Genomic DNA, 24,509 nt, shown 5'->3' with positions numbered 1-24,509 from the left:
TGTTTTCCTATGTAGGGTTTTTTGGGTTTGGGTTTTTCTTCTTTCAGAAAAGGCATGTGAAGGAATTCAGACCCAATATACATAAGCAGCATTGGCAGCAAGTGGCAGCATTTCTCCGAGAGATGAGCTAGAGCCAGGGCCAGCTCCAGCTTTTCTGCCGCCCCAAGTGGCAAAAAAAAAAAAAAAAAAGTGGCAGCGCAATCGCACCGCTCCACTCTTCGGTGGCAATTCAGAGGCAGGTCATTCGCTCCGAGAGGGACTGAGGGACCCGCCGCCGAATTGCCGCTGAAGACCCGGACGTGCTGCCCCAATAGCGGCCGGAGGGCCACCCCTTGATATTGGCCGCCCCAAGCACCTGCTTCTTTAGTTAGTGCCTGGAACCGGCCCTGGCTAGAGCCAACACTGAAACTCCCCCATATTTCAGACGTATTCATCTCTAGAGTTTTGGTTCATGCCCATCTCAAAAAAAGAGAAAATGAAATAAGATTCCAAACCTTTGAGTATTTCTGGAGCTCAGCATCATCTGTAATTGGCATGTCCACACGAACCACCTAAAAATTGTACCCCATGACAATTAAATACTACTAGTATGCAAACTTTAATAGAGTGCCGAATTATAGTAGAGGACTGATTATAAGAACAACTGACAGTAAAATATGGGGACAAGAAAATTATGCTTTTTAATTTTTAATGCATGTCTTGGTCCAGTTTGGTGCTTTAGGGTTATCACCACAAGCTATCAAAATCACATAGCCGGGGACTGGATCTAAATTCCACACTCAGTAACCAGCCCCTCACCTCAGAAAGACTTGGTGGCTGATAAAGTGATCAGAAAGGGCTCAATCCTTCAAACTCTTAGTAGTCCTATAGATTTAAATGGAGCTGTGTGTGGCTGTAAGGACTATGTAAGGGTTTGCATTATCAGGCTCAAATCAAATTGTGTGCCATGGTAAAGCGAGATTTTGCAAAATGGAAGAGAGGCATAGGCAAAGGAAGAAAACAAAGACTTTGAAAAAGGTGCTGGTCAACCATGACCTTTTATTATTCAGATGGGCCAAATTTTGACATTTTCACCATCACAACCACATTTGCTACAATGAAAGGAAAATTTGTCTCACTGAGCTTCATGAACCAGCTTTACTTCCCATACATATATTGGAAAATGGGATGGTGCTAAAGAAAGTAATGTCAGGCTCTGGCAGTGCAAGGATGGGGATATCTAGCAGTTGGCGTGGGTAACTAGATTTATTGAATTAAAACACAGTCTTATATGGACTTCAAAGTTCTTAACGGAGCACTAATGGGTTGCAGAGAAGGGAGCTCCTCCAGACACCTCTTAATGCTAGTTTAAATCTTCCAACAAGACATTTGGAGTGATAGTTCTGCCAAACAGTAAAAATAAGAGTCTCTGAATCAAGTGGACATGTATTGCAAAGATAAACAATTTTTTTAAGGTCATCAGAAAAGGATGTTGGCTTGAATGTTTTATTTAAAAATGCACTCAGTTAGCAGTCTTAAAAAGCAGTAATGAATAAAAAAAAACCTAGTCATTCCCCGTGATGATTCCTATTTAGAAATGTAATCAATCTCTTCCTTGACAATTCTCTAATAAGAGGTGAAGTTGAATCTAAAGTGCAGTTAGCACCACAAAATTACCCCTACCTAACTTGAACTACTTCCTTTTCTCCCAAATACATTTGATAATCATTCTTCTAATAAAAATGTAAGATTCATTATGAAACATACAACTCATATCCTGAGCCTTTTCTAAGTGTACAATAAAACAAACAGATCATAAAAACAATCATAAAAATGCCAAATATTTTAAGTGGCTGATATGTTACAAATTTAAAAATGAGGTTGATTTAAAAAAAACAACCAAAACATTACTCACACTTATGCAATAGTACAAACAAACAGAACAAAAATGTGTTAATTATAACATCTCTATATTTCATCCTTGAATGTTCAGGGAAAACAAAAAATGCTACTCTACTGATCTGTTCCAACCCCTGAGCAGCTTGTAAAGTTAAGCTCACAGCGTTGCAATTTAAAGAAACATAAATGAGTGTACTTTATTGAAGGATAACATACCATGACTTCATAATCAGGTCCCAGTAGTTTTCCCCACTTGGATTTCAACTCCTTTTCTGGAGAGTCTGAGTCTCTTCCTAAAATATAAGAGTGAATGTTAAATTTACTAAACCCTGCCAAGTACATTTACTTCAATAAAGATGCAGCTTAAATAAAAGATTATGAGGAATGATCAGAAGAATAAAAATACATTAATTTGGGTCTATCAAGCAGTGCAAATCAGAATAGACTTTTTCAAGAAAACAATGCAAATGTCAGCTACTGCTGAAGTGAAATTTATTCAGTTGAGAAGCATAAAAGGTGATGGTTGCATTGATGAGATGTGAGTTCTGTACCGTTTAATACCGTAAATAAATCACTCTTAGGTTGCAAAGCAAATTTCACATGGCTTTATAATTTGTTGCTGTTTAAACATTCACCACTACAGAACAGTGCTACCCCCCTTCCCCCACCAACCCCTTTTGAGAAGTAAACACCTGACAAGACATTGCCGTTATCAAGGGACTGCATCAGCACAATGCAGCGGCAGACTTTATTTATACATTTGGCAGGTATAAAGGCTTGTCTGGTTTAATTAGGCCAGTGAGTAACATGAGCTTTAATATAAGCTCCAGTTCTAAACCAGTCTTCCGTGGGAACTTGGCTATCTTGACATTTATATCTTTTCAGCTTTCTTACTTATGCAACCAAGGCAGTATTATAGTCATGTAAGACAATTTGACAGGGCTAGACAGCATAAAATGACTGGCTGCCCTGCATTTGACCTCATCCAGAAGCTCAGCACACATATAAAGTTCCTAGCCTAAGTAATGTTGAGCTGGTAAGAGAGTCAAACTTTAAAGCAAAATTTCAACTAGCAGCAGCAACTGGAGAATGAATTTACTGAAAACTATTTTTAAATGGCCATAATATTGTCACAAGTCTGGACAAATAACAGAACACTGGTATGACTGACATGTCATCTTACCGGAATCGGAATGCAAATCACAACAGCAGTTCTTTTCAGTCTTCAAGTGTGTGCATGTCATTTTGAATGTTGAATGTTTTGTTAAACCGTTAAACAAAATACCTTAGGAGTTGGAAGCCTAACTCCCATCAAAAGTCAAGAGAAATTGGGTGCCTTTGAAAATCTCCCCTTCACTTTTCAATATTAGAGGACAGAACTAACAAATCAGACTTGAAACACAATCCTCATTACATTGCTTTATTACTTGGAATTTTAAGCTATTCAATTATTTCAGTAACAAGGGAAGAATCAAACAGCAACAGTTAAAAACAAAGGCTCGGAGTTATTTGCATTACAATGGAACACCCCCAAGAGATCAGGTCTCTATGCTAATTATTTTTCCCTCCCAGTGTTGAGCCCCATGTAGCTTTAGATCCCTACCAACCACTTTCTGTCACACCAGATAGCCAAGTTTACCTCAACTGCCTAACCAGAATTTCTCTGTATAGAATCAAGCAGCTCAGATTCCAATTTGAAGTCTCTATTGTACATATATATCTGACCTCAGACTCAAGAGATGCAAGCACAGAAGGATTTCAGGTCAGATTTAGTCAGTTCATTGTTTCTTTATTGAACTATATCAAGAATTAAGCCTGCAATAGATTCTTTAGAGATAGGCTTCTATAGTTACACTACAGATTCGTCAAAGAACACTCTGTCTTTTTTAACTGGGTCTACATTGAAGTCCCCTGAACTCATGAAATATGGGATAAGTATTGTTCTCTTTAACTATTAAATGTAGGTTTCTGTCAATAGATGCTCTTCTTCAGCACCACTTTGCTTCATTATCAGGTACAGACTGATCACCATGTTTACCTCCCGGATGCTTCAAGCATGAACCATAATTCCACAAACACAAAAATATTCACTTACTATCATGCATCTTGCAAACAAATGCCTACCCTTGCCAATTTGCCTGGACATCCAGACAATCCTTCCAACTCAGAGGAATACCAAGGAGTGTCTGAGTTCCTACTCCAGTCCACCCTCTGGGCTGGGCCCCAGCGTTCACCTGCGCCTCTGCTCTGCTCCATCCAGGTATTTTTCTACTCCAGTTCCCGTCATAAGAGGCTCAGCCCTCTGGCAGAGCCCCAACTAGTTTGCCATTTCCAGGGTTGTCAATGAACAAAGAGAATTAACACCAATGAACTATTCCACGACTGTGGTAAAGCTCTCTTTCTTCAGGAGCCCTTGTCAAGTTGTGGCCCCCATCTAAATTGGCAGGCGAATACAGAGGAATAGTGCTCTCAAAAGGTGAAGCAGGCCCTTCCATCCTTCAGGGTGGGACTACCAGGCTGTGGCCATCCAAGAACCTCCAGTCTACCCTCAACTGAGCTGGGCTTCCCCATTTTGAGCTCCTCCCTCCATGTCTGACATCTCTCACAGGTGTGGTGGGATGGAGCCACCTGAGCCCACATCAGCTCATTAACCCTATAATGTTGCCCAATGTGTGGTTTGTATACCCCCTCACACACCCTCCCCTTCAAGATGGCATCCGAGGAACCAGGCCAGCTGTCTATGTCCTCTGTCCCTCAGGAAAAAAACCAAAATACACCTTTTGGTGAGCCTTTCCAGCTCTATGCTGTAATTGAAAGGCATATGACTAGAGAGACAGGTACCAATGCATAAGGCAGGGATTCGTGTCTTTCACTGCAATTAACCCCCTCAAAGGGGCATGATCGGTGTCCAGCTTCAATGGGTTTCCCAGGATATAATATCAGAAAGAATCCACGGCCCATTTCACCACCAGGGTTTCTTTTACTATCCCGAGGGAATAGCTTGTGGCTAAAAAATAGCATGGGAATGTTTCTCTCCATTTACTTCTTGGGATATGATTGCCCCCAGGCCTACTTCCGACACATTGGTCTGCAAAATAAGTTCTTTCGAAAACAGAGCAGGGTGTTTTCTGTTTGGGATGAACTGGACAGGCTCTTTACACAAGTGGCCTTTCCATTTTTTTAATGCTTTTTTGCGGACATCAGGCTACCAAACTTTCCAGGGACAGCTGTCCTTAATCAGGTCCATGAGGGATGCCGCTATCATGGAAAACCCTAGCACAAACCAGCAGTAATAACCGGCGAGCCCTAAGCATCTCCAGACCTGTTTTTTGTGGGCAAGTTTGGGCAGGCTTTTAAGGCCTGGACTTTGTCTATAGGGATTGGACCTGACCTTTCCCCACAGGATATGCCAGTTAGATGATGTCATCCTTCCAATTTTACACGTTGCTGGGTTTGTGGTTAGGCTGGCTTCCCACAGGGACTGTAGGACAGTGGCAACCAGTTGCAGGTGAGCCTCCCAGTCTCAGCCATAGATGACCACACCCTGTAAATAAACTGCAGCATATGAACCATGAGATCAGAGAACTTGGGTCATAGGAGCCACTGAAATGTCACTAGGGCACCATGGAGGCGAAAGGGCATAATCCTTAACAGATATAAACCAGAGGAGCAAAGGCAGTTTTCTCACATGATTCTGGTATGAGCCAGATCTGCTAGTATCCATTGGTAAAAATCTAATGTTCTACTATATTGAGTCTCACCCATCTGGATTAGTAGTTCATCCACCCGGGGGACGTAGGATGTGTGTTGAATTTGGAGATCGCATTAACTTTTCTAAAAATCTATACAGAAACTGGATTATGCCATCCAGTTTAGGGACCAGCACAACTGGGTGTAATCAGTCACTGTGGGATTCTTCAGTGACCTCTAGCTCCAAGCTGGTGCAGAGCTCCTGTTTCAGTGCATCCCACTTTTTTTGGGGAAGCGGTAGGGAGTTCTCCCAGGTGCATTGTCCCCGCTCTATCTGGACATGATGTTGAACAAAGTGAGTTCATCCTGGCTGGGGTGGAAACCCCACCAGGAAGGCATTTGTAAGGTTTCTCACTTGGACCCTTTACTCTGGATGGAAGTTTTCCCCTAATCTGTATTGAGTCAGGGTCCAGGAATGTGGACCTTTGGGGTCCCAGTTCTGGCTCAGATGGATAAGTGATAAACAAGCCCTCCCGGTCCTTCCAGGCCTTCAGGAGGTTACTTTGGTAGATCTGCATTGTCTTCCTCTTGTCTGATTTCATAATTGACAGGTTCCACTTGATGTAATATTTAATATGGACCTTAACACTTAGTAAACAGCTTGGACATTGTGCTAGAGAGCAGAAGTACCCAGGTTTAAATACACATATATGCGTCTGTAACAAGGTCCTCCGCCCACCCCTCTTCTGCCCCAATAAAGCACAGGGAGGCTTCTCTTTCTGCAGCACCCCTGGCTTTATTTACACATGTTCTCCCACCACCAGTGATACTATTTACAGAGCTTGCAGGCCTGACAATCTCCTCTTATCCAGAGTCTGCCCTCAGCCTGGAGACTGACCTTCCCCTGGCCATCTCCCTGTCTTCTGGCTGCCAGTCAGCCTTTATAGCCCTTGAAGCCTCAGGCCCACAGGTGCAGCCAGTTCTAAAGGCCAGGCACCAGACTTCTCCCCAGCCCCAATCTATTTCCCTTGATTGGGACTGGCTGAGCAGGGGCTAATTAGGTGCACCAGCACCCTGCTACAGCGTCCCTTTGTTAAAGGCTCACTATGGGCCAGTTGAGCACTTAAAGAGATTCTTTTTGGTGGAGGCCCCCAGAATGTCAAGCCTCTCCTAGAGCTTTAGTATGTACTGTACTACATTCTCTGTTCTAGGAGCCAGCTCGTCCCACATCTCATGGACAAAGTCTAAGATACCACAGGTAATAGGAGGGTGGGATAGCTCAGTGGTTTGAGCAGTGGCCTGCTAAACACAGGGTTGTGAGTTCAATCCTTGAGGGGGCCACTTAGGGTTCTGGGGCAAAATCAGTAGTCTCTCATATAAAAGAGTTCAAACAGGAAAAAAACTAGTAGATGACTGGGGTACCTCCCAACTGTCAAATAAAAAGGAGGGGGATCAGTTGATCCCAGTGTGTAGGGCATGCAGTAATAAACTTCTTTAAACATCCTTTTCAGGTCTGAACCATTTGACCAAACCATCTGTCTGCAGGCGATTGATGCACATTTGTAGGGTATTTATTTTTAATAGTTCACAAGCCTCCTTCAACAGATGGGACTCAAAATTAGTGCCTCAGTTGGTTAGGATTTCTTTAGGCACACTGATGTGGGCAAAGACCATTAGCAGTTCTGCTGCAATAGTCTGTGCACTGGGGCAGTGCCATGGGACTGCTTCCAGATACCAGGTGGCATAATCAGGTCTGACCAGTATACATTTATAACCAGATGCACTCTTTTCTCAGGGTCTGAGCAGATCCATCCCGATTCTCTCAAATGGGGGTGGGACTAGAAGGGCTTTGGTCACCCCTCTTTAAGCCCAATGAGCTGCCACTTGGGATATAAGCTACAGAAGTCTTTGACCTCTTGGTGAATTCCAGGCCAGTAGAAGCAGCCTAGAATCCTGGCCACATTCTCCTCATGCTGAGGCGGCCTGCAGTGGAGGCAGCATGAACCAGCCACATGAACTTGCACTGATGAGACTGGGGAATGAGGAACTGCGATCAAATTTCATAAGTCGGTCGGTCTCTCTCCTGCTGGTATAGTCGCTCACGCAGGAGCTTAAATTGTGGGTACCGCTCTGCTCGATGTGGGTCTATTACCTCTCTGTTGTCCACTGACAGCTGTTCATAGGCCTGGCTGAAGGTCTCATCCTCCCTCTGATCTCTGGCCAAGTTGGTCCCTCTAGTTAGGATGCCCCAGTCCTCTTGGGGCAATGGCATCATTTTGTCACTAACTGGGGGAGCATCCTCTTGTCCAAACACCCCAACTCCACGGTATAGCTCCTCACCTATACCTAACACCCAGGGACTGGATCTCCTGAATTAGCCTCTCTGGGCAATCCAGGGCTGTCTTAACTCCACTCAGTAACTCAGAGAAATACTCTCAATCTTGTCCTCACATAATGGAGTAGGTCTGCACTGAGGCCAGCCCTGCTAACAGAGGCCTCATGTGTTCCCCTACAGTCAACTGCATCCATGCATTAGGATAGGGTTTAACCTCTCCATGGACACCCGGTAAGAAAATAATTCCCCCGTCTCAGGATTCAGGATCAGGTGGTCCCAAACCAGGGTCTGACCACACCCAGAATCTACTAGACTTGTCACCTCTGTCCTGATTATCCAGATAGGGACAGTTAGTTTAACCAGAGTTAGCTTACAGACTCATGGTCCCTTCTGGCTATATAATATATGAATCTACGAACTCCCTTTTTCTGTTACAAAATTATGGCCTGAACCTGAAAAGCATTTAACATCTAAAACTCCCAGTGGAGTCAGATATGCACTTCTATGACCACCATGAATGCTCACTCAACACCTCTCAGGATCGGGCTCTTAATGTGTTCAGTTAACTGAAAATTAAGATCATTCCCCCACACCCAAAACAAGCCCTAAAATTCACGTCCATATTTGATGTTTTGGGGCTCAGCCCATTAAAGAAAACTTCCTGAAATTTTAAAAGATTTTGGATCTACAGGTTTGGTTCAAGAATATCTAATTCCAGTGCCTCCACCCAGTACCATGAGATTCCTTCTCCCCTCCCCCCATTTTTTGGTCCCTTCTCCGGGTTAGTTTTTCCATGGTTTGTGGTACATGCTATATATTATCTATATTACACAAGGCCTCAGAAATTGAACTGTTTCCCAGCAATGGTTTGCATTAGCAGTAACATTCTATATCTTCAGAACTTTGCCTCTTTACTCTCTGCTTTCATGTAGTTTTTCTTCCCCATCTTACTAGCATTGGGTTCCTGGAATACAATGCCTTTTTTGAGAGGTGTTTAAACTACAGAGACTTAACCAGCATAGCTCTGTTGGTATAACCCTGTAGTATAGACACACAGCCTACACCAATGATAGGGGATTTTCCATTGGTGTAGGAACACCACCTCCCCAACTAAATTTAGCTATGTCAACAGAAGCATTCTTCTGTCAACATAGCTGCTCTTACACTGGAGGCCGGTTGACATAGCTATGTCGAACAAGGGTGCGTTTTTTTCAGACCTCTGACCAATGTACCTATGCCAGCCTAACTTTTAAGTGTAGGCTAAGATCTGCATCCCTGGAACTTTCAAACGCTGACCTTTTTCTTTGTCTTGCAGATCTTCTCTTCCTTTCTCACAGGCTCACTATGTAGCAATGTGTCCTTCGCTTTGGATTAAAGATTTCTCAAACAGCATAGCTTTTTGATTTCTCCAATAGCTTTTTCCTCCCTAATGTTACATGCTGATCTCTATCCAGGTCTGGATTCATAGCTTTCTGACTAAACAACTAGCTTCTCTCTTCAGGTTTTATATACTGCTGCACGAAACAAACAAGTATCAGAGGGGTAGCCGTGTTTGCTGCTTTTACAGATCCAGACTAAGAGTCCTGTGGCACCTTACAGACTAACAGATGTTTTGGAGCATGAGCTTTTGTGGGTGAATTCGTATTCACCCACGAAAGCTCATGCTCCAAAACATCTGTCAGTCTATAAGGTGCCACAGGACTCTTTGCTGCTGAAACAAACAAGCACTCTCGTCTAGTCTTAACTTACAGCTGCACCTGTAAGAGTGAACTGCCTCTCTAGTCTGCTCGCAGAAAGTTTAAGGCGCCATGCACACAGTTTCCTGAACCATGTATCATGACAGAGTTGTTTAAACATGGTTTAGCGGGCCAGCATCACTATTTAATACCTCTTCAGGAAAATTTAATAAAAGTTTAGTCCAATTGGGCCTAAAGGAAAATAGTTCATGTTTTATAAAACACACCTTTTACATTAACTTTTAAAAGGCACTTCCAGAGTTGAGGCTGGGCCTTAAATTAGCAGTGTTTACTTTAGCACCATTATAATCAAGAGCCTGTCAGCATTTCCAAAATAAGCACCCATTTTTGGAATTTAAACTGGTCATTAAATTCTGTTCCAGGCTGAAATTTTATACACAGTGTTTCAGTCTGAACAAAGTTTCCAACTAAATGAATGCTTTTAAATTTTAGGCAAGCAAAAAAGATACAAGGTTATGAAAAAGCATGTTGCAACTGATAAATGTGAGTATCTTGAGCCTTTTTTCTTTTGTAAGGAAATTGAGTCCTACCAAACATGGACTCTTGATTAGGGGTGTAGGACATTATATATCACAGATAGCTTTACCCGGGTTTAAAACCATTCCAATGTCATTAGTCTGCAGAAGTCCAAAGAGCAACAGTACTCATAAACCCAGCATCACCAGTACTCATAAACCCAGCATCACCAGATTAACTGCATTATCCTGTCTGAAATATCAATAATGCCTACACTGCTTAAATTCCAGCACACTGAGTTGAGAGACTACAGATGAGCCTTTGTACAGAACAGAAGTACTTACTGAAAAGAAATGGATAAAGAGAGGCACTATCCCTGTTCAGTCTTCTATCTGCAACTCTCAATCCGGCTTCTCCCTCATGGATGTCCTGCCGCCACCTCAAGCTCAGTATGGCAAAACCTGCACTCATCTTTCTTCAACTAAACCTCCCTCTATCCTCCATTATTTTAGCAACTCTATCAGCTTCCCTGTCCCTTGGCATCATCGACTCCTCTTCCTCTACATAAGTAGAGTCACTAAATGCTCTTGTTTTTCCCTCTAGCATAACCAGAAATGCACCTGTGCCTTTTCATTCCCATCACTGAAAAACTTCAGTTTACTGCCTCATGTCTTAGATTTTGGTTTCAGTTAAATAAAAAAGGACTGAAGAGCAAAAAAATAAAATTTTGCAAGGAAAAGGAAGCCAAACTGTCCCATCATTATGAAAATTAGGTTAAAGAAATGAATTTCAAGAAGTCAGTAGATATACAGGAGAGAACACACAGCAAGATGTTTTACCTACCTAATTTTTGCTTCTTTTCATTTTCAAAATTATCTTTGTCCTCTTGATCCTCCTCATTCTCACTATCCAAATTAGTTTCCGTCTCTACAGCTCCAGACAGGACTAAGGCTGGCATATTTGGCTGCTCTGTAAGAGATCCAAAAAACTTTTGAGTCAGACAGGTAGTACAGAGGATACATGATATGCTAACCAATATCCACTAGCAGCTTCCTTGTTCAGTTTACAGGAACTTTGCTCTCAACTCCCCACACACTCTTACATCCTACGTCAAAGGCTCTGATTCCGTACAGAGGACCCTTAAACCCAAGATTTATGGTTGCTCAGCACCGCACAGAAACAGGCCCTAAACATTTATTTTGGTCATTATAAATTGGAAGAAAAATTAAATGAACCATTGGCAAAGGGAGGAAAAGGACTACCTCTCTCTAAAGATCTTCCTGAAGAGAAAGCACGAGAAGGTTTCTGTCGAAGCAAGGTAAGGTGCACCACCTGGCCGGTGCGACGCAGCGCCTCCACCACTTCTTGGTTGGAGCAATCCTGAACATTAATCCCATCAACCTAGTACAGAAACACCATCAGATTATAGACATCAGATTACAGTTGAGTTCTAACATTCGCAGAGATATGTAAACCAACAGTGCAACTCATCTCTCACAGTTATACTGATGGCCCTCACAGACTGTAATGATTGCAAAAGAAGAATTGCATTAAGTCAGCTACTTCAAAATAATCAGATAAATGCCATCTTCAAAGTTTCTTCTTAATACAAAATAAAAACTTCTCCTTGATAGCAGGCATGGGCAAATACAAAACAGCAATTTACTAGATTTACAGAAATGTAAAATACGTTTGCTTTTCAGCAGAGATACTGTGTGCAGACAGCAGCTTGCACAGTACTGTGCATGGAGCTTCCTGGATGAGTTTGAGAGATTAACAGTCTGTTCTGATCATAGCATAGTCAGATCTCTCTTTTCATGTTAAGAAATCTTTAGAGTTATTCCTACTTGTATTATGAATGCAAAGTTAGCCATTACATGTTAACATGGCCCTGACATTTATCCAGCAGGCTTTCACCTATAAAAGAAAAGGATTTAAAAAAAAAAAAACACATCTGCGTTACTAATATTTTGATGATGTCAACCTAATGTTAAGTACTTATAGATGGGCATAAAGGACACAATTCTGCAAGATATCAAGCACCTTCAAATCCCACTAACTTTAACAGGAGCTGAAGATGCTCAGTACTTTAAATCAGGCCCTAAATCAAGATCCCTGCTCTAAGGGTACGTCTACACTACAAGACTATTTCGAATCAACTTAATTCGAATTTGTGGAATCGACCTTATGAAGTCGAAGTTGTGTATCCACACTAAGTACACTAATTCGACTGTCTGAGTCCACAGTAACGGGGCCAGTGTCGACTTTGGAAGCGGTGCACTGTGGGAAGCTATCCCACAGTTCCCGCACTCCCCGCTGCCCATTGGAATCCTGGGATTTCCCCCCCCCAATGCATGCTGGGGGGAAAAATGTGTCGAGGGTGGTTTTGGGTAACTGTCATCATTGAACCGTCACTCCCGCCCTCCCTCCCTGAAAGCGCCGGCGGGAAATCTGTTCGCGCCCTTCTGTGGTCGGTTACAGCGCGGACGCCACAGCACTGCGAGCATGGAGCCCGCTGTGATCATCACTGCACTTATGGCCGTTGTCAACTCCTCGCACCTTATCGTCCACCTCTTCCACAGTCAGCTGCTGAGAAATCGGGCGAGGAGGCTCCGTCAGCGCGGTGAGGACAGGAAGTCACAGAGTGGCGCAGACCTCTCACAAAGCAGGGTACGCCGCGCAGTGGAGATCATGGTGGCAATGGGTCAAGTTCATGGTGTGGAACGGCGATTCTGGGCCCGGGAAACAAGCACGGACTGGTGGGACCGCATAGTGCTGCAGGTCTGGGATGAATCACAGTGGCTGCGAAACTTCAGGATGCGTAAGGGCACTTTCCTTGAACTCTGTGACTTGCTGTCCCCTGCCCTGAAGCGCCAGGACACCCGGATGCGAGCAGCCCTGACTGTGCAGAAGCGAGTGGCCATAGCCCTCTGGAAACTTGCAACGCCAGACAGCTACCGGTCAGTAGCGAACCACTTTGGCGTGGGCAAATCTACTGTGGGGGTTGCTGTGATTCAAGTAGCCCACGCAATCGTTGAGCAACTGTTCTCAAAGGTAGTGACCCTGGGAAACGTCCAGGTCGTCATAGATGGCTTCGGCGCGATGGGATTCCCAAACTGCGGTGGGGCTATAGATGGGACTCACATCCCTATCCTGGGACCGGCCCACGAGGCCAGCAAGTACATTAACCGAAAGGGCTACTTTTCTATGGTGCTGCAAGCACTGGTGGACCATAGGGGACGTTTTACCAACATCTACGTGGGGTGGCCGGGCAAGGTTCATGACGCGCGTGTGTTCAGGAACTCTGGTCTGTTTAAACGCCTCCAGGCAGGTAGTTTCTTCCAGGACCACAAAATAACGGTTGGGGATGTGCAGATGCCTACAGTGATCCTCGGGGACCCAGCCTACCCGCTAATGCCCTGGCTCATGAAGCCCTATACAGGCGCCTTGGACAGTGAGAAGGAACTCTTCAACTACCGGCTGAGCAAGTGCAGAATGGTGGTGGAGTGTGCTTTCGGACGTCTCAAGGGGAGATGGCGGAGCTTACTGACTCGCTCGGACCTCAGCGAAAAAAATACCCCCGTTGTTATTGCTGCTTGCTGTGTGCTCCACAATCTCTGTGAGAGCAAGGGCGAGACCTTTATGGCTGGATGGGAGGTTGAGGCCAATCGCCTGGCTGCTGATTACGCTCAGCCAGACACCCGTGCCGATAGAAGATCCCAGCGGGAAGCGCTGTGCATCCGGGAGGCTTTGAAAGATAGGTTCCTCGGAGAGCAGGGTAACCTATGACTGTCCACTTGATTTACAGAGAAGCTGAACCTGAGCCCGTTTCAGTGACTGTTGACTTTGATCTGCGGTTACATACCCCGTTCTCCGGGTTTCCCCCCTTCCAACACACGTTTTAAAATAACTTTAATGGAACACTGATTATTAATAAAGTTTTCTTTAATTATGAATTCCTGTTCAAGGGTTGAAACATGGACGCGGACTGTGGTGGGTACGGTGTGCACTGATGTCCAGACCGCTTCTACACTAGAGGAATGACAGGCTCCTGCTCCTACAGCGGTCTCTGGGGGGAGGATGGTTGCAGGTGGGTGTGCAGGAAGGGGTGGGTTTGCAGGAAGGGGTGAGGGGTGCCGTCTTTGGGACGGAGTTTGGATGCAGGCTCTGGACTGGGGGTTGGGGCGTAGGAAGGGGTGAGGGGTGTGTGGGAAGGGTGAGTATGTGTCCGTGGATGAGGGCTCTTGCTGGGGCTCAGGGCATCGGAGAGGCTCGTGGCTAGGGGGGAAGGGCATGGTAAGGGCAGCCTGCCTTGCCATTTGTGGATGGCAGGCGCTAGGACCCTGGGGCAGCATACACCTCACAGACTGACCCGGGGCAGCATTCACCTCCCAGAATGACCCTAGTGCCTAGTGACTGCAGTCTGTGTGTGTCCTGCTGTTGATCCTGCCCCCAAGTCTGTACCCTGGTAATGGAGGCTGTCCTATGCAATTAAAAAACCCCTCCCCCCCCTTCACACAAAGTCTTCTGACAAGGAAAACGTGACGGAAACAGTGAATAACAACAAACTACTTTTAATACTCAACTACACAGTGGGGGGATGAAACTTGGATTTGGGACTGGGTGATCCAGGAAGGGAAGCACTTCTCAGACTTTAAGGAATGAGAGCTGTTTGGTACATGAGCGCTCTGCTGGGGTGGAGTGACAGTTTTCACGGCCCCTAGCGCCCCTCCTTCTTGTGATTTTGGGTGAGGGGGGGGACAGGACTTTGTGGCGGGGGAAGGCGGTTGCAGATACAGTTCAGGGGGGCTCTCTGCTCCTGCCTGCGGTCCTGCAGAACATCTATAAGGCGCTGGAGCGTGTCCGTTTGTTCCCTCATTAGCTCAAGCAGCGTTTGAGTCGCCTGCTGGTCTTCCTGCCACCACCTGTCCTCCCGTTCGCTGTGTGAGCGCTGCTGCTGACATAGGGTCTCCCTCCACTGTCTCTGCTCGGCCGCCTCGGCTCTGGAGCAAGCCATCAGTTCCGAGAACATGTCGTCCCTAGTCTTTTTCTTTCGCCGCCTAATCTGCGCCAGCCTCTGTGAGGGGGATGCCGGGGCAGTTCGTGAAAGAGCCGCAGCTGTGTGATGGGAAAAAGGAAGTGATTTCCTTGAAAAGATACATGTTTGTGAACACTGAACACAGTCTAGTCAGTTTCTGTGAACAAGACCATACAGGGCACCTAGTCTCACGAGCTCTCAGGACAAGTTCGAGATTTCGGAATACGCTTTCATTGGCTGCGGTCTTGCACAGGAGATCGGACAAGCGGGGCGGTACAGCTGAATCCGTGTAGCAGCCAGGCCTGGTAAGCACTACACTATAGGCTGCTTAACAGTTAATGGATAGCTGTGCCCTCCCGCTGAAGGCAATCTGTAAAGCATAAAGTCTGACCCTGTTCCAGCCCCTCGCGGCTGTGCACGGGAAAGATCACTGTATGCTTTTCCTCTGTGGCCTCCAACACGTGGCTGTTAAGCGAAGGTCATTGCTATGCAAAGTAAAAGTCAAGCATTCACAATAGTAACAGTACACTAATTGCCCTAATTAGATGCAGCAGTCGCCGAACGAGATTAGCCTGAGGCAGGTCACTCGGAGAGAGAGAGAGCGGATGCTGCTCGAATCCCTGCACAGACCAGGACCGTACGCTGCAATGCTGGTGGAGGCAATGATTCCGCTGTACATTAGGATGGCCTGGCGCGGAAGAGTGTGCTTCCACGGAGCACCAAATAAGGCACCTCTCTCCAGGAACCTCCTGCGGAGACTTTTCGAGCTGCTCTCCGAGAGCTTCGTGGAACTGTCCCAGGAGGATTTCTGTTCCATCCCTATCTGTGTGGACCTTCTCTTTATATAGTTTTTTAAGCAAAAGGTTTTATATAGTTTTTACATATTTTTTATTCCTGTTTTTAAAAAAATAAATGTTTCCATGTTTATAGCACTTACCGACTGATCCTTCCCCAGATTCTGAGTCTGGGTTAACGGACGGGGAGGGTTGGTAGGGGATCTCTGTGAGGGTGATGAAGAGATCCTGGCTGTCGGGGAAAGCGGTATTGTAAGCGCTGTCGCCTGCGTCGTCCTCCACAAACCCTTCCTCATCTTCCCCATCGGCGAACATCGCCGAGGAACTGCCCCTCGACACTATCCCATCCTCAGAGTCCACGGTCACTGGTGGGGCAGTGGTGGCAGACCCACCTAGAATGGCATGCAGTGCCTCGTAGAAGCGGCAGGTCTGGGGCTGTGCTCCGGAGAGTCCGTTTGCCGCTCTGACTTTTTGGTAGCCTTGTCTCAGGTCCTTGATTTTCACGCGGCACTGCGTTGTATCCCGGCTGTATCCTCTGAGTGCCATGGCTTTGGAGACCTTCTCGTAGGTCTTTGCATTCCGTTTGTTGGAGCGCAGCTCCGAAAGCACAGACTCATCGCCCCACACAGCGATCAGATCCAGGACTTCACGGTCTGTCCATGCTGGGGACCTCTTTCTATTCTGGGATTGCATGGACTCCTCTGCTGGAGAGCTCTCCATCGTTGCAGGTGCTGCTGAGCTCGCCCCAATGTCCAACCAGGACATGAGATTCAAAGTGCCCAGACAGGAAAAGGAATTCAAATTTTCCCGGGTCGTTTCCTGTGTGGCTGGTCAGAGAATCCAAGCTTGGACTGCTGTCCAGAGCATCAACAGAGTGGTGCACTGTGGGATAGCTCCCGGAGCTAGTAAGTTCGATTTGCATCCACACCTAGCCTAATTCGACATAGCCATGTCGAATTTAGCGTTACTCCCCTCGTCGGGGTGGAGTACCGAATTCGAACTAAAGAGCCCTCTAGGTCGAACTAAATGGCTTCCTGGTGTGGACGGGTGCATGGTTAATTCGAATTAACGCTGCTAAATTCGAATTAAAGTCCTAGTGTAGACCAGGCCTAAGATGCTTCAATCCCAAACATCTATCCTGTTTTACTATTTACGATTCTCTCTCATTTTTGGTAGTACACTAATAATCTAACCACTGCAAACCAGAGCTATTAGCTCAAATACTAATTCTTGTTGACAATCATAAATTTGCCAATGTTCCTCCCTTTTACAAACTGGATGTGCTTTAGTGTGAATGAAGTGAATGAAGAACAAGCTTTAGTAGAGTGTGTTTTAAAAATCCAGATATATGTAAAATAAACTGCTAGTTCCAAAACTGATCCAATGAAATATTTCACTTACAGCAACAATTTTGTCCTGGACTTGTATAAGGCCACTGTGATCTGCAGCACTGCCAGGTATTATATTTTTCACAAAGATCCCTGAAGAATCTGCTTTAAAAAAAAAACAAAACAAAAATGAATAACTTAAAGAAAATACTAATTTGTTCCTTTTGTTAAGCTCTAAATAAATGTGTGCTTAAGAACAATGCACCTCTGGAGGCCTGGGTCCACAAGTGAAATGAAGTTGCATCTCCCTCCTAGTCACAAATGAACATTGAAATCACAACACTCACATAATTTAGTAGTCATGCATAATTCCAAATCTGCACTCAAGAGAAGAGCAGCAATGTAAGCACCCTTATACTGCCCTAGTTGATTTACCCTGCTCAGAAAAGTCCCTTTTTATGACAAGTCAGTTTCCATGCCTATACAAGCTTTGATCCACCAAATCACTTACATATGATAAATTTGACTTCAAGGGGAGTATTTATGCTTAGAAGTGAAGCATGTGCTTAAGTGCTTTGCTGGATCAAGGCCTTGCTCATCCTCTTACATTTAGTTTTAGCAATTCAATAATTTAAATCAGACAAATCCCTTGTGAAAAATCTCACACAAATGCACTTTCCTATTGTATAAATATATTTTGTAAGGGGATATGTAGAAATCACAAAAAGCTTTCCTTCTTTCTCATGTGTAGAGTTGTACAAAAGCACTCTGTGCACCCATAGTTACATACAGATATTTTGGTGTGCTCCCAGAGCTCAGACACTAGTGCAAAAGTATGAAATAGCTGTCTGCTGAAAAATAATCACCTTGTGAAGATGGCACACACATTAAACACTGTTGAGATGCTTACAGTCCTGCACTGGCAGAGAGATGGACTGGATAGTCTAATAGGTCTTTAAATCTCAGACACTGAACTCATTAAAGAAATGAAAGTGCATGTTGAGCTATGTGGCATGTATCAAAGACTTCAGCAAAAACATAAGGCCAGACTGGGCATTTGATAAACCTCTGCTCTAGTCTTTCATAATCAGCAGACAGTGTATAACTCACCTACATCAGATGTTCCAGTATATCCAACAATTGTTATACCAAGACTTTGTCCATCTTTTTTTGTAAGCTCCACGTCATAGGTATCAAAAAGAGTTGTGTTAGCCTAGAAATAAAATAGTATACAGTTTATAAAACTGAATGTCCACATTAAAGTAAAAAAAAGTTTGTTATATCACTAACATTTTAAACTACAGGCTAAGATTTGGAGACATGACCAGTGATTTTGGTAGACCAACTTCAGACACCTCAAAAGGGGGATCTCACTTCCAGAGGCTAGAAAATAAAGGTGTCAATTTGGGCACCCAAAATTACTAGTCACTTTGAAAATCTTGGCTATATAATGTATACGATATCAGAAACAAGTATCTATAAAAACATAAAAGATATTCATATACAGCCAAGGCGCCATGCTTGTCACAGTACCTAATGCCACACAGTAAGTGCTTTGGAAAGTCTCTATTGGTTAATTAGGAACAGAGAATTGCTTCAGGTACACGACATCATGACACCATGCCAGTGGAAGAGAGAAAATACTTGGCTCTCAGTCCCCGGTCTTTATCAAAAAATATTTTTCTCTTAGACCCTATTAATGGAAAGTATTTTGATTCCTTGCAATTATTAAAGAACCACACACTTGTTCTCTTTAGTGTAAAGCGTGCTCATGAGCTTCTTCGGACAGAGATCATTACACTCCTATGTTTGGAAAGCACCCAACATGCTGCAGGTGCTACCAGAAAAAAACAACAATATGAACTTTTTGGTAATTATATCCAACAAATGCATATAGCACATTTTAAAATATGGTATTCAAGATAAAGCTAGGTGTGCAAGACACCATTTTATTTTATATCAATCATATGCATATCTACTTAATTACATTTAAGGGCAAGTTTGAAATGATTACTATCCTGATTTGAACTGGACTAGACTACACAGAGAAGTAGAAGCTTCAAAAGACTTGTTTAGAAGGTGAAGTGACAACAGGAAGTCAAAGCCACGTTAAAAATCACTTCCACAGAGCACAACTTAAATAATGGGAGCGGGGAGAAAATCTGGAGAATTTTTTAAAAAAAGCTTTACAGCTTAAGGGAAAAAAGAGAGAGAGATGAGACCATTCATCATAACACGGGAAACTAGAACAGAGAAGAAAGGAATAGTACATAATTTGGCACTATCTTTTGGCTTCTGAATTATCTGTTCAATGTTTTCTTAGATAAATAGCTACAATCTAATAAGGTATTCAGACATGGTCTGATCCAAGGAGAAATTTACGGATAGGTCCCCTGAAGCTGGCCCTCACCATCCCCCATTTTGGATTTGCTCACTTGATCTTTGGTTGTGTTTCTCCCCACAGAGCCATTTTGACAGTCCAGGACCTTTCCTTCAAAGGCAACACCAGAAACCTTAGCGCCAGAGGCACTTCACAGAATAACTGATGCTATTTCCTTGTTCTGCAAAAATATTCATCTATGGCACGTTACTGGAAGTGGAGTAGTATATGGACTTAACGGGTGGATTCTGGGAAATATAGACACACAATCCCAAACATAACAGCCCATTCCCGAGCTGTGGGTAAATTGGTGGGTTGTAGGTATGTGCCTTGCACATGACTAACTGTATGAGATTTTCTGTTTCCTTATATGTGTATACACAGAGGAGTGTGGATTTAGAAACTGTGGTAGAGAACTGAGGTAGCTTAATGCAAAACTAGTGGTTTAATATACAACAAAGTAATTGGCAATTCAAGACATATTTCTGCTGATTTAAGCGGTAATCATAACGCTGGAAAAATCTTGCCATTTTAAAATTCTCAGCTAGTAAAAGCCTTCTCAGAAGTCAGAGGAGAACGAGATTCTGGTAGTAAAAAATTGCTATCTTTCTTGTGCAGTAGATTCTTTGGTGCAAAGTGATTTTCGTGACCTGCCTTTAACAAGTACAATAAATGAAGCAGGAAAAACACATTCACATTAGCTACCGCTGTCAATTTCTGCAAAGACTAATCTACCAGCAAATTGACCAGATACTTCTTCAATCTAAATGCCTGGGCTCTGCCAACAAAGAATGCAACAGAATAGCAATATCTGAGTTTATTTCTAGATGTCTCAGAAACCTGAAGGACCCTGGAAAGGGGTGGGAAAAACAGTACAAAACACACACCAGAAAGGAGGACATTTTAGAAAGCTTGCAGCAATCCTGCATGCTCCAGCTGCTGCAGCTTGAGCTATGGCACACGTATACTGCCGAACAAGTCAATTTGCAAGGTCAGTCTCTAGCACAGGAAAGGTGAAAATAATACATGCTAGGGGAGGAAAAGTTAAGGCTGTATACATAGTCTTAGAAAATGTGACAGAGCCAGCAAGGGGTCCCACGTGGCTATTCTTTATGAAATGCCTGTTTACAGAGCACTAAACATGTCCCTCTTTCAAGACACCAAGCTTAAAGTACTCAGGATGACATTTATTTAACCAGTGTTTTCTTGGCTGCATCAGTATCTCCTGAAGGGGTGGAAAATTGGAGAGGGCAGGTGAGAAGACAGGAGGAAGTAGGAAAAATTCCATTCTCATCCACTTGGAGTATAGGCTCTTTCCATTCCTCAATCCTCTGCTATTACTGCAACCTCACTTCAGAGGAGGAGAACTGAAGAGGTTCCCCATTATAGCTCAACTTCACCTATCTTCAGTGAGACAGGTCTCTCCAGAGAGATGTGAAGTTCTCTCCCCCACCAGAAGCTAAGAGATGCCTTTGGAGCAACCTGGTCCAGTGGGAAAGAGTGCAAACATAAAGTGTTTTAAAGAATAGCTCCTCTCAGATTCCAAGTTATAATCAAGAACAAGAGAAGAAAGAAAAGGCTACTCAGAAATTCCACACCTAAATCTAACTAGCGCATTAGTAGCAGATGGCGTACAAGCACAGCTTTGTTGATGTTTCCAGACCTGTAGCATTTGTTGATTTTAATTACTCAAAACTGAAAAGGATGACTTCAAAAAAAAACAAGCAACTTTGATATGACCAGGAGGAGATTTGCTAAAACAAGTTTCAAATGTTTAAAATACATTTCCCATCAAAGACAGTTGCGTAGACTAGGAAGATGTTACACTTCTGTTTCATGAAGAGAAGTAGCTCACTGTCCTGAATAATTCTGTTCTGGTCATAGTGCATGCTGGATTTTAGGAAAGAAAAAGTCAGCATCGTTTTTTAAATCCACTCAGATGAGCAAGAATGCAATACGTTAGGAAGGAGATCTAAATGTTCCATTTATCAATAATGTTTATGATCCTGGTAAATCAAATCACTCACTTTGTAATAAATTCTGCAACACTGAAACTGCCCTGGTCAGTCTGGCCCTGAGCTAACAGGTATTTATAGTATACGGTAGAAGACTACAGAAGGCTGAGCTGATGGCTAAAATAAGGATCATTTAATACTATGGTATCATATTTGGAAGCTCAAATGAACAAAATATGTTGCAGTCTGTCTGAAGCTCTTTAGCACTCGTGAAGGCTGTGCTCTCTCTTTCTGGCTGTGAGCCACAGAAGAACTTATTTGAAGAATGTTGAGGAAATGTCATCTACTTACACCCCTGTCCGGAGAGAAGGGCAATGCACCAACAGGCAGGCTCAGAGGGGTTGGTGGCGTCACAGTAATCTCACACGCTGGATCTCTGGCAACCACCATCCTAACAGAATTCCCACAGTTTCTCAGCACTTGGGCAACTTGTTCATTGATCATTCCTTGCACATTGGTTCCTCCAATCTGTAAGATGTGATCTCCTGTTCTAAGTCTCCCATCCTTCAAACATGGAACATAAAAAAAAAAAAAATCAGTAACTAGACCAAAATTGTACACTGCAGAACTGAAATTGAGTAGTATATTTTCATGGGGCAGCTAATGCACGAAAATATCATACAATTAATCATTGCTGCAAAATAAATAATGTAGGGCAATGCTAACACAATTAACCGTTGCTTTTTCTACAGCAGTTAGCAGTTCTACAGCAAACTGTTAAAAAAAAGAAAAAGGAAAACCACAGAGATTGTTATTAGTACAATTCATCAGAAAAAGGTTAAATTTCATATTTACTGGAAAACAAATGCTGACACTGTTTTGTAATCCTGTAGTCGGAGATTCTCTCTGAGAACTATGCTATCAAATAGCAGAAGAGGATTTTAGGGATACAAAGCACAGCATTTTGATTTAGAGCTATTTGAAGAACCTGAACAGCTCAAATATTAAAAACTCAACCCTGCAGGTCTCACTCACTTGACTAGCCTTTACTCAAGTGAGTAACTCCACTGAATGTAATGGGACTACGCTCATAAGTAGAATTACTCATGTTTTAAAAAAAAATTTGTTGGATCAAGACCCACGCTGTTATTTTTACTGTAAGAAAGAACCGTACTGAACTTACATAGGGCCATAGCCTCAGATGGAGTAAATCTTCATATTTCTGTTGATTTAAGTACACTGATTTATACCAGCTGAGGACTTCGCCCATAATAACTAACATGCACGTTAATATTGGTGTTACTTCCAGGTGTTACTTCATCTAGCTATAGCGTATACATGCTCCTTATTTCACATTTTTAACTGCATCTCACCTCTTGTTTAATTGAAACTGATATAGTAATATCTTAATTTACAGCTGTCACCGGAAGTCAAAATATTTTGTTCCTCACAGCAAAAGAGGTGTTTCACAGTAAGTGAAAAAGCATTCATTACTTCAGACAGTTTTATAGAGAAGGCTCTCAAGCAACATCCGACTTTTTCCATTCCAGCTCTTCAAATATCCAGTTTTCGTTTCTGTTCTGAATTGGGACATGTCCTATAACCTGCCTCTTGCCTTATGTTGCATTTTAAAATATTAATGTGTCTTTTTTTTTTGCACATCTAAGGTTATGGGCAGCAGTTAGTAAATAGTCGTTGTGAGCTCTCATTGAAATCCCAATCCTGTTAAATGCTTCACTTGAGGGTAGTTAGTACTGGTCATAGAATCGTAGACTTTAAGGTCAGAAGAGACCATTATGATAATCTAGTCTGACCTCCCGCACAACACAGGCCACAGAATCTCACCCACCCACTCCTGTATCAAACCCCTAACCTATGTCTGAGCTACTGAAGTCCTCAAATTGTGGTTTAAAGACTTCAAGTGCAGAGAATCCATCAGCAAGTGACCCGTGCCCCACGCTGCAGACGAAGGCGAAAAACCCCCAGGGCCTCTGCCAATCTGCCCTGGAGGAAAATTCCTTCCTGACCCCAAATATGGCGATCAGTTAAACCCTGAGCATCTGGGCAAGACTCATCAGCCAGACACCCAGGAAAGAATTCTGTGTAGTAACTCAGATCCCACCCCATCGGGCGTATTTACGGCTAACAGTCAAAGACCAATTAATTGCCAAAATTAGGCTATCCCATCATACCATCCCCTCCATAAACTTATCAAGCTTAGTCTTGAAGCCAAATATGTCTTTTGCCCCCACTGATTAGGTCTTTAAAGACTAAGACCCCAAGGCTGTAATCTGATCCAGACAGGTGAATCCGTGCACGTGTGTAGGTATCACGGACTTCAGTGGGGCTCCGCACAGGCCCAAGCCTCTTCATATAAAAATAAATAATCTTTATAAATAACTCATGCATTGTATCTTTGAACACATACTCATGCAACTGGACCAGCCTTGGGGAAATGATGCCCTGGGTGAACTTGTATTTTGGCACCCCTGGCCCCCACCGCCTCCCGAGTCCCCACCCCCTAGCCCCTACTGCCTCCCCAAGCTCCCCCACCACCCTACATCAAGCCTGGGCCACCCTGCCTCTCCCCCCATTCCCCAAGCTCCCTTCAGCAGCTTTTGCATGCAAGTAAGTGCCAGTAACTTTAGTGGGACAACCTGCATGATTAAGGATTAAACACATGAGAATGTGAGTTTGCAGAGTTGGCCCCTATAAAATTGTAACCAAATATACACATTCTATACATAATCTGCATGTCTGTTAAGAGTAGCTGCCCCAACACTGATGACTAATGGTTGAAATTTTATTGAATGCTAATTATAATACTGGGCAAGCTTTTAATATTTCTATCTGCTCTGGAATGCAATAAAAGCCATGCCATGACATGCCAGAGAAGTA

At 43.7% G+C, this 24,509-nt stretch overlaps 1 protein-coding gene across 7 annotated transcripts in view; it reads right to left on the bottom strand.

Moving 5' to 3' along the window:
• Positions 1-24,509, bottom strand: part of PATJ (PATJ crumbs cell polarity complex component) — a 216,834-nt gene that overhangs the window by 173,953 nt on the left and 18,372 nt on the right. For 4 of the 7 annotated variants that reach the window (XM_045028179.1, XM_045028180.1, XM_045028183.1 and 1 more), the window contains exons 8-15: positions 21,963-22,175; positions 18,387-18,489; positions 17,350-17,441; positions 11,379-11,517; positions 10,961-11,085; positions 9,529-9,535; positions 2,095-2,174; positions 495-551 (exon numbers count right to left, since the gene is read on the bottom strand). In XM_045028179.1, the coding sequence (XP_044884114.1) occupies positions 495-551; positions 2,095-2,174; positions 9,529-9,535; positions 10,961-11,085; positions 11,379-11,517; positions 17,350-17,441; positions 18,387-18,489; positions 21,963-22,175 (816 nt within the window). Of the gene's footprint in view, positions 1-494; positions 552-2,094; positions 2,175-9,528; positions 9,536-10,959; positions 11,086-11,378; positions 11,518-17,349; positions 17,442-18,386; positions 18,490-21,962; positions 22,176-24,509 lie in introns of all 7 variants that reach the window. The other 3 variants (XM_045028181.1, XM_045028185.1, XM_045028182.1) reach the window with 2 other exon arrangements.

The sequence above is a fragment of the Mauremys mutica genome, chromosome 8, assembly GCF_020497125.1.
Source record: "Mauremys mutica isolate MM-2020 ecotype Southern chromosome 8, ASM2049712v1, whole genome shotgun sequence".
NCBI classification, from domain to species: domain Eukaryota; kingdom Metazoa; phylum Chordata; order Testudines; family Geoemydidae; genus Mauremys; species Mauremys mutica.
Note: the sequence above shows the minus strand (reverse complement) of the source record. Positions and strands in the feature narration are given on the sequence as shown.